General features: G+C 44.4%; 1 protein-coding gene across 1 annotated transcript in view; it reads right to left on the reverse strand.

Annotated features, from left to right (window-relative positions):
• Positions 1-8550, reverse strand: part of RNF126 (ring finger protein 126) — a 34083-nt gene extending 25533 nt beyond the window's left edge. The window contains exon 1 of the mRNA XM_075825462.1: positions 8427-8550. Within this exon, the coding sequence (XP_075681577.1) occupies positions 8427-8501 (75 nt within the window). The 5' untranslated portion in view covers positions 8502-8550. The remainder of the gene's footprint in view (positions 1-8426) is intronic.
• Between the last annotated feature and the right edge of the window lie 2380 nt (positions 8551-10930).

The raw sequence follows: 10930 nt of genomic DNA on the forward strand, positions 1-10930 counted from the left end.
TAACAGGTTATTTAGCGTGAAACGTGAATGGGATAAAAATAAAGAAAAACTATGCTGAGAAAAACTATTGCAGGAAATCTCCATACATAGAGACTGCACATGCAGCATTACTTACTGACCAAAATCACAATTTCTATTAAAACTTCATTCATGTCATTTAAGTTCTGTATTGAAGGGGTTCTCCGGTACTTTTATATCAATTGTCGAGGATAGGTAATCAATATCAGATCTGTAGTTATAGGACTTCTGGCACCCCATGATCAGCTGACAAAGGACAAACGCCGCAGCTTCTACACAGTTTAACAGGCACAGCTCCATACACTTCCATTCACTTCAATGCCGCAGTCCCTTCAGTCAGCTGATCGATGGGATGCTGGGAGTCTGACATGGATGACCTATTCTAAGGATAGGCCATCAATATAAAAGTCCTACTATGCCAGTCACCGCATGGTCAGGGCATAAAGCACTGTTCATCCATTTTGTATATACTAGTACTTAATGAATTAGAATATCAAAACATTAATTTCTGTAATTCAATTCAAAAAGTGAAACTCCTATATTATATAGATTCATTACACACAGAGTGACCTATTTCCAGCATTTTTCTCTTTTAATGTTGATGAATATGGCTAACTGTTAATGAAAACCCCAAATTTAGCATCTCAGAAAATTAGATTATTATATAAGAACAATTTCAAAAATGACTTACAATGCCCCATAGATTCTCTGTGAGGTTTAGGTCAGGCAAGGTTGCTGGCCAATCAAGCGCAGTGATACTGTGATTATTACACCAGGTATTGGTACTGTTGGCAGTGTGGGCAGGTGCCAAGTCCTGCTGGAAAATAAAATCAGCATCTCCATAAAGCTTGTCAGCAGAGGGAAGCATGAAGTGCTGGAAAATTTCCTGCTAGACGGCTGCGCTGAGTCTGGACTTGCTAGAACAGTCCACTCCCGGACCGACACAGTCTAGTCACCTGACTTCACGTAAGTGACTGGACTGGTCTACTCCCATCACAGCATGCCCCGACCTCACTGACCGCCGTGTCATTCCCTCCTTGGCTCTGTCCACCCTACTCCCTCACATTAGAGAAGGGCGAACGAAGCCAAGTTTGGCGGCGGCCTGAGTGAGGTAGTGATGTGAGGTCAGGTGACTGGACTGGTCCACTACTGTCATAGAATGCCCGGACCTCAATGACCGCCGCTGTGTCATTCTCTCCTTAGCTCAGTCAGCCCTACCCGCTCACATTTAGGAGCAGGAGGAGGGCGACGGTCTGAGTGGGCCAGTGCGTGCCAGCTCGCGAGTGGACCAGTCCAGTCACCTGACGTGAGGTCAGGTGACTGAACTGGTTCACTCCCGAGCCAGCACGCACTGACCTGCTCACTCAAACTGCCGCATACGCAGTACTTGGCTCCATCTGCCCTTAGGGGTGAGTTAATGCAATGTTTGACCATATATAGCAGGCTAATTTTTAAGTTGATAATTTTGTATGGCCCGCTAATGATGTTCGAAATATCCTAACGGCCCTTAGCAGAAAAAAGGCTCCCAACCCCTGGCCTATAGCAAAGGCATATATCATGTACAAAAACTCAGGCCTTTTTCCATCAAATCTTTGGTTCTTCCCATTATAGAGATGTATAACAAGTAAAGGGTCTGTATCACCAGCTGTAGTCACCTATTAGAAGAGGTGCAAGGTCTGTATTACCAGCTACAGTCACATATCAGAAGGACAGGGTCTGACACCAGCCAAACTCCCATATTATTAGTCCCAATGAGCAATACTATGATAATTCTTTTCTGAGGGCTCACCATACAGCTAAACAAGCGGTTTGTGTTGTTCGTGTGGGGAAAAAAAGACCCTTCTGACAATATCCATTGTGCTACATACTTCCCTTAGTCCACTCTCGTCATATTCATAGCTTGACCCTTTCCAGGTGTCCTGCTTCTTTTCTTGCAATAGTTTCTCTCTTCTGAGGAGGGTATATACCGTCCCTTTGCTTCTCGCATTAACCAGCAGGAATATCAGTTTTGTGGGAATACCTCCATAGAAATTTCTTGCTCTCATTTCTGAGCCTCAGAGGGGTTCACATAAAGCAAGGTACTTTCCAGTCGCCTTGCGTGCTGCAGTTCATCTATATGACCACCACCATGCAGGTCATGATTTATTACAGAAGTCTGGTCAGTGTAATCTGAAGTCTACGGTATACAGCAGTAACAGTCATCCCTGGTCTACGATAGGGTGTTCCTACCGTTACACAGTATATATCTGATAACACAGATTAAACGAAATATTAACTGTGAGAGAAGAGATGTTCCTAAGTTAGGCCTCGTTCACACCTGCATGCATTGGGGTCCCGTTCCAACGGAGCTTTCCGTCAGAACGGGACACAAACCAGAGGTTTCCGTTTCCATCACCATTGATTTCAATGGTGACTGATCTGGTGCCCATGGTTTCCCTTTGTCTCTGTTGTGCACCGGACCCATCATTTTGCCGAAACCAATAGCGTAGTAGACTACTCTATTGCTTTGCTATTGCTTCCGGCAAAACAACGGGTCCGGTGCACAACAGAGAAACGGAAACCATGGGCATCGGATCCATCACCTTTGAAATCAATAGTGATGGAAACGGAAACCTCTGGTTTGTGCCTGTTCAGGCTCCCGTTCTGACGGAAACCTCCAACGGAACGTCAGAACGGGACTCCAACGCAGATGTGAACGAGGCCTTAAAGTCACAAATTAAAATCACTCGGCAAGATCTACTGCTGTCTTACTAGAAATAGATTTTCCAGCATATTAGAAGACCAATAACAGGAATTATGCAGTCCTACCTACTAACCTCATGATAGCATCAGTCCCTCACCTCTACCATTACCCTCATGACACAGACACCGCCAAATTTCCCACATCTTCTCGCCCAAGTAATGCCTATTTCATCTTGCAGTCTATACTAACCCCCACCCCCAGCATGAAGGTGTAGTATGAAATCTCTACTCTAGCCATTCAACATTGCCATGCTTTACTTTCTCAACATCCTCTCATACAGCCGCCATCATACCAGACAACGAAGGGCTAAAACGCAATGTGAATGAGGCCTATCCTGAATCTATGTTTTCCAGAGAATAGGTCCATTTGTATTTACAGACTTTATCGGATGTCACTCTTGATTGGTCGCATCTGTGTGACAAATGTCTAGTCTTGAGGCAGTTATAACTAGCACATAGAACGTGTGAATGATCAGTGCGATCTCCGCTGTTTCCATAACTCCCGACCACCTCATAAGGAAGTGGCCGGGAAGAAGCAGGAGCCGACAAAGCTAGAATGGGGTTCAGGGGACCCCGTTCTAGAGATAGGTGCAGGTCCCAGAGGTGGGATCTACATCTATTGGACATTTATGGCATATCCTGTGGAAATGTCCAAGATGGGAAAACCCCTTTAAAGGGCTGTGCACCAGAATTAAGGCAGAAAGAGTTACAAATTTAGGCACACGCCTTATTTGCTCAAAGATCTAAGCTTTTTCCATTGCTCACTACCTTTTTCTAAATGGTGGGTGGGGCATAATGGAAGGTGTGGGTGGCCAGAGATGCACCCCATTTAAGAGGCATGCATCTCTAAATAAACTAAGTGCATCCTACACAAGCACTCTTTACATTATGTAAGGCCAGTCATAATAAATTCCCCCCATTGATTCTAAGCTTTCAGTCACTATGATCAAGAAGCATAAGGGGTAGTTCAGATATTTTTGGCATGGATTTTGACACGGAAACCTCGTCAGAATTAGCCCCAAGAAATTCTCCAAATCGTCCCCCACTGATTTCAATGATCTTATAGGGGTTGTCCACTACGGAACAACGGATTACCTGTCCACCGGATAGGTCATCAATATATCATCGGCGCGGGTCCACCACCCAGACCCCGCGCCTTTAAGCCACTCCAGAAGCCTCTGGGAACCAGAACTTATGGCCCATTATGCAATGTTTGGAGCCGGAAGCAGTTGGCTCTGTGAATTGCATAGAAGCCGTGCTGCAGCTCGTCCACTCTTCAGTGGCAGGAGCCAACTGCTTCCGGCATGTACGTCTAGTGCTCGGAGGCAGCCAGAGCAGCTTAAAGAGGCTCTGTCACCAGATTTTGCAACCCCTATCTGCTATTGCAGCAGATCGGCGCTGCAATGTAGATTACAGTAACGTTTTTATTTAAAAAAAACGAGCATTTTTGGCCAAGTTATGACCATTTTTGTATTTATGCAAATGAGGCTTTCTAAAGTCCAAGTGGGCGTGTTTAAAGTAAAAGTACAACTGGGCGTGTATTATGTGCGTACATCGGGGCGTTTTTACTACTTTTACTAGCTGGGCGTTCTGACGAGAAGTATCATCCACTTCTCTTCAGAACGCCCAGCTTCTGGCAGTGCAGACACACAGCGTGTTCTCGAGAGATCACGCTGTGACGTCACTCCCTTCCTGCCCCAGGTCCTGCATCGTGTCGGACGAGCGAGGACACATCGGCACAAGAGGCTATAGTTGATTCTGCAGCAGCATCGGCGTTTGCAGGTAAGTCGATGTAGCTACTTACCTGCTGATGCTGCTGCAGAATCAACTGTAGCCTCTGGTGCTGATGTGGCCGACACGATGCAGGACCTGGGGCAGGAAGTGAGTGACGTCACAGCTTGATCTCTCGAGAACACGTGGTGTGTCTGCACTGCCAGAAGCTGGGTGTTAACGAACAGAAGTGGATGATGCTGATTCGTCAGCATCATACACTCCCATTCACAACGCCCAGCTAGTAAAAGAAGTAAAAACGCCCCGATGTACGCACATAATACACGCCCAGTTTTACTTTTACTGTAAACACGCCCAGTTGTACTTTTGCAAGCCTCATTTGCATAAATACAAAAATGGTCATAACTTGGCCAAAAATGCTCGTTTTTTAAAAATAAAAACGTTACTGTAATCTACATTGCAGCGCCGATCTGCTGCAATAGGAGATAGGGGTTGCAAAATCTGGTGACAGAGCCTCTTTAAAAGGGAAGTTGTCATGATTTATTTTTTTTTCTTTATTTTGCTTTTAATGAAATATAAAACAAAAATTTTATTTTTTAGTGTTGTCACGTTCTAATTTTTACTGTGTTCAAACTTTTACTTCTCTATGGGGGCTGCCATTTTTTTTTCATCTCTGTATGTGTAGATTAACGGCACATACAGAGATGGAATACGGCACATACAACCCCATACAGAATGCGAACAGGAGCCGTTCCATTCTCTGAAGCGTACTCCGTCTGTGTGGGAACGGCGCATGCGCCGCTCCCACACAGACCAAAACGAAGCTCGTTCGCAGAGCGAAATCCAGCGCCATTTTCATGTGGGCCGGAAGCCGCTGCCAGACAGTAAGATGACGACTTCTGGCCATATGTTCAGGCGCAAGGAATAGGAGCGTAGACCAGCGGAGGCAGGTAATTTGTGTATTATGATGGTGTGTGTGGATGTGTATTATTTGTGTGTGATACGGTCTGCTGAGCCCTGAATCTAATCAAGAAAAGAAGAAAGCCTCCAGCTCACCTTGTATTGCTAGTTCATTAGAATAACCCCGCACGGATCCTCGTGTCGGTTCACGATGGTGTATAGCAGCAAAAGGGGGGAAAGATGGATCCAGCGTGGATGCGTTTAAAATGGAACGAGTTCCAAGTTTAATTAATCAAATAATTCTAAAAAGAATAAGACTTGGTTGAAAGTGTAAGATCCTGGAGTGTGAGGATAATATCCAGTGTAGAAAAAGCCTACGCGTTTCTTAATGTACCAGCCATGACCAAGGATGCAGATAGCGTCAGAAACGCGTAGGCTTTTTCTACACTGGATATTATCCTCACACTCCAGGATCTTACACTTTCAACCAAGTCTTATTCTTTTTAGAATTATTTGATTAATTAAACTTGGAACTCGTTCCATTTTAAACGCATCCACGCTGGATCCATCTTTCCCCCTTTTCCCTGTATCTAATCCTCCTACACTGTCAAGTCGCTCAGAAAACGGCAGCACACAGTGTAGGAGGTTTGAAGATTCAACCCCCTCCTTCTCCTGGCACTAGCCAGAATAAGGGAGGGGGGATTGTGTGAGGACACTAGAGGAGAGTGTGTCTACCCCAAATTTGCAGCATAAATCAATGAGGTTGCTTTACCACAGTGACCATGCTGCAATTTTGGGAATTGCTCCCTCTAGTGACCAGCACATGGAGATGTTATAAATTAGAATATAATTTAGAATATTTCCTGACTTGTGAAAAAATTAAAACAATGTGTAATCACTCGAAAACTAATTAACAGAAAAAAATAATAATAATTCTAGCGACACATTCCCTTTATCGTTGCAGGTTCCGGGTGTCTGACCCCCAGAGATCATATACAGATGACGTATCCAAGGGATAGGTCATCAGTTGTCCAGTAGTGGATAACCCCTTTAACCCCCCATGGATGTCAGCAGCGCTTCTTTGAAAACCCCCCCTTTATTTCTAACCTTGCTGGAATTATCTGGAGTATGAAGAATATGGGATGGTAACGAAGGCATTTCCCATCTCGAAAATCCAATTATTATCAATAGGAACATTACAGAAATATTTCTCAACGCAACTTAAAATAATGACAGAAAAAGGCAAGTGTGAATGGAACCTAATCGCCAGTTTAAGAAAACCTATATAAACACCTTGTTGTCCATCTAAATTTTTTTGGCCTACAAGACATGAGGTAAACCAACAAGTCTCAATAAGAAACATCCTTGAGCCTGGATGTGTCCCTGGGAGACAAGTTTCTTCACTTTCAGGGTAAAGTCCCACGTATTCCGAGAAGAACCCCTACATTTAGGGATTTAGGGTATGCCCTAAATATCCGATGGATGTGGGTTCCACCTCTAGGACTCGCACCTATGTCTAGAACGGTGCCCCCTGTCCTACCTGCTGCCACTGGGCCCCGGTAATGCCTTACTTGGTGGCCTGCTTTTCCAGAAACAACCGAGCGTATTTTGCAACGCTATTTCCGGAACGCCCATAGAAGTGGATGGGAGTTACAGAAACGGTTTCCATAGCTCAAGTTCTAAAAACAGTGCAGCTCGCTGGGCTCTGCAGTTTTCATAACTTCCTTATACAAAACAATGGTCAGCTCGCCCAAGTCACACACATCGGGTACTCCGATGGACTGGTGAACCTCAGAACGAAAACACAAATACTAAAAGGAGCAACAATCCAGCACGTCCAAGTCAAAACCGAGTCCGCACAGCTCAAAACGCATAAGCGACTATTTGCATCGCCGACAAGACTAATTGCACAATGCAGAAATAAAAGTGAAACCTTTTTAACAGAGGACGTGCTGGATTTTGCTACTTTCTAGATTTCAATTTCATAACTTCCAGTCATTTCTATGGAAGTCCTGGAAACATCGTAGTTAGGATCCATTCACATCACATGTTGCAGTCAAGATTCAGTTACAACCGCATGAAAAAACTGCATCCGAAGACCGAGAAGCATTTTTTTTACCACAATTTGACACATTTTTAAACACAACTGTATTGAAAAATGCGCCAAATCAGGGTAAAAAAGGTTTTCAACCACAACGTCTGAATGGAGCCTAAAATGCACTTGACAGTTTCAGAAAAACAAAAGCTGGCCACCACGTCAGTTAGTGGCCGAAGCCCATTAACAGCACGTGGTACGGGGGTCAGGAGGTCCTAGAGGTGGGACCCGTATCCATAGAACATTATGTCCAAGATCTGAAATGCCCCTTTAAGGCTATGTTCATAGGTTCAAGATTTGATAAGGATTTAGGACGAGATTTTGCACCTAAACCCTCATGAAACCTGTACACATTTTGCATTTAATGCAAGTGAATAGGGACACCTCATTTTAGACCTCATTCACATACAGAAAACCTGTGCACGTTTTTTTGGGGGCCAATTCATAAGTGGATGCTGTGACACAAATGAGCATCATCCTAAAATTTCTGCTGCGGATTTTGTTCAGGACTTGCCTATGGCAAATCCTGACTGTGTGAACATAGCCCTCAGGGTCTACACACAGCACACAAGGAAAAACATTACCAATGCGTCAATACGATTTTACAACAAAAACAGCAAATAACGTGAGAAAACACCGTTTATTACACCCAGCCCCGGTTTATAAGGTTATGTTTAACGCCACTACACAAGCATGGGCCCGGTGAAACCAGCACAATGCCGCGGCGTGGTGTGCTAGGGGGTCAGATGGAGCCATGCACACGGGGTGCGGTGCCGCCATGGCGCTGTGAGGACACCCGGCTATAAAGGAGGGGAGTTTATTCCTCCCCCTTCAGCAGATCCTCCCGCACATTTGACAGGAGCCATTGCTAGGTTTTTCTCGCTTCGAGTCTGAAGATTATTGCTTTTCGCCCACCAGTACCCTCCGTTTCTCTTCTTACCGGGAGACGAGGACTGATCTCTGCCGAACAGCTATGACAGAAGTACCGTCCGGCCTCCGGTAAAGCCTCCGCCATTTTCCGCTGCCCTGGGGATGACGCACAGCTACGTCAACACGCTGCGACCGAAGGACGGCGCGCAAGAAGGATCAAAACGCGTTGTGTAGAAGGTGCGAGATAATAAAGGGTCAGTCCTGTGACGAGATGTCAGCGCAGGTCAGGTTCAGATAGCGCTAATGATGTGGCTAACGGCTAGAGGTTATGACGGCTATTGTTATAAAATGGATAAGCCCTATTTTCCAAATAATGACTATGTAAACCTGTGAAGACTTTTTTTTTTTACTAAAGCAATGTATTATAGTGTTTAGTGCAACTTTGTAATTGTTTTTTATTAAAAATTTGTTTTAATTTTTGAGATGTGATCGATAACAGGTGGATCCTGCGTACTAGAGACATGCAGGAACCGCGGTCACCGAAGCCGTCAGTATCTCAAAAAGTAAAAACATTTTTTAATAAAAAAAAAATTACAAAGTTGCACTAAACACTATAATACATTGTTTTAGTAGAAAAAAAAAAAGTCTTCCATGGTTTGCATAGCCTTTAACCCTTTCCCACCACATATATTTTTCGGATTTTCACTTTCGTTTTCTCATCAATATTGCCGTACGAGGGCTTGTTTTTTGCGGGACAAGTTGTAGATTTTCATAGCACCATATAATGTACTGGGAAACTAGGGAAAAAATATTTGTGGGGTGGAATCATAGTTTTTTTGGTCACCTCATCTCCCACAAAAGAATAAAATAAAAAGTGATCAAAAAGTCTCATGTACCCCAAAATGGTACCAATAGAAATAATGGCGGATCATCATAGGGCCCAAAGTACAATGTAGTTTTGGCATGTTTTTTCCGCTATTTTGCTGCGAATCGCAGCAAAAAACGTGACGAAACGGCATTGTATATGTCCTGCAAAAGGACCTTTAGACATAAGGTCACATGACCTCATCTCTGAAGTTCTTACTACTGTTTAGAGACCTGCTGGTCACATGACCGCAGCAGCAAGACTCCACAGAGAAGACTGAGGTGAGCTGCAATGTAAGTATAAGGGGATGGATTTGTTTAACCCCTTAGCGCACCAGGACGTACCGGTACGTCCTGCATTGAAGTGCTTTAAGGCACAGGGACGTACCGGTGCGTCCTGGCTAAAAACTGTCACCCTGTCAAAGGACAAGGTGACAGAACTGTGCCGTCAACTGTTTATGACAGTTGATCGGCACAGTAAGACGGCAGGGGACCATTCACAGCGGTCTCCTGCCGGCGATCGCTGTGATTGGTCAGTCAAAGCAGACTGACCAATCACAGCTCTATGACGTGTGTATGTGATGACGCTGGCTCAGAAGCTGAGCCAGCGTTATCACCGCCGGGAATCAGCTGCCCGACGCCCCTCTGCAACGGCCAGGACCGGAGCTAGGCTCCGATCCGGCCGATTAACCCCTTCGATGCATCGATAAACGTGATCGATGCATCGAAGTGGCTTGTAGCCCTGTCGGCAACCACGATGGTTGCCACGGGCGCGGGTGTCAGCTGTTTGTCACAGCTGACATCGTGCCCTAACGGCCAGGACCGGAGCAAGGCTCCGATCCGGCCGATTAACCCCTTAGATGCAGCTATCGCTGCATCTAAGTGATTAGATCGTACCCTATGGTTGCTAATAACAACCATCGGCACCCGCGAGTGTTCTGATGGTTGCTATGGCAACCATAGCCTAACAATCGCTTCCTAGTACGGAAGCCTATTAGGCCCCGCCGGGAGGCGAAGCCTAATAGGCTTGCTGTCAGTGAATAGCTGACAGCTCTAATACACTGCACTATGTAGGTAGTGCAGTGTATTAGAATAGCGATCAGGGCTTCATGCCTTCAAGTTCCCTAGTGGGACAAAAGTAAAAGTTAAAACAAGTTAATAAAAATGTTGTAAAAAAGTAAAAAAAAAATAAGTTTCATGTTAAAAAACACTATAACAGCCTTTTTTCCTATAATAAGTCTTTTATTATAGGAAAAACCAAAAAACATAAATAAAAGTACACATATGTGGTATCCCCGCGTCCGTAACGACCCAAACTATAAAAATATCACGCTATTTTACCCGTACGGTGAACACCGTAAAAAAATTTAATAAAAAACTATTCCAGAATCGCTTTTTGTTAGTCACTACCCCTTGCAAAACAGAATAAAAAAAGGGATCTAAAAATTGCATGTACCCCAAAATTATACCATTAAAAAACGCAGCCCGTCCCGCAAAAAACAAGCCCTCCCGCAGCTTTTTTGACGGAAAAATAAAAATGTTATGGCTCTCAGAATCTGGTGACACCAAAAATAAATTATTTGAAACAAAAGTGATTTTATCGTGCAGACGCTGCAAAACTTAGGAAAAACGATATATATATATGGTATCGCCGTAATCATACCGACCCGCAGAATAACGTAAAATTGTCATTCATAGCACATGGCGAAC

Source organism: Rhinoderma darwinii, chromosome 1, assembly GCF_050947455.1.
Source record: "Rhinoderma darwinii isolate aRhiDar2 chromosome 1, aRhiDar2.hap1, whole genome shotgun sequence".
Lineage (NCBI taxonomy): Eukaryota > Metazoa > Chordata > Amphibia > Anura > Rhinodermatidae > Rhinoderma > Rhinoderma darwinii.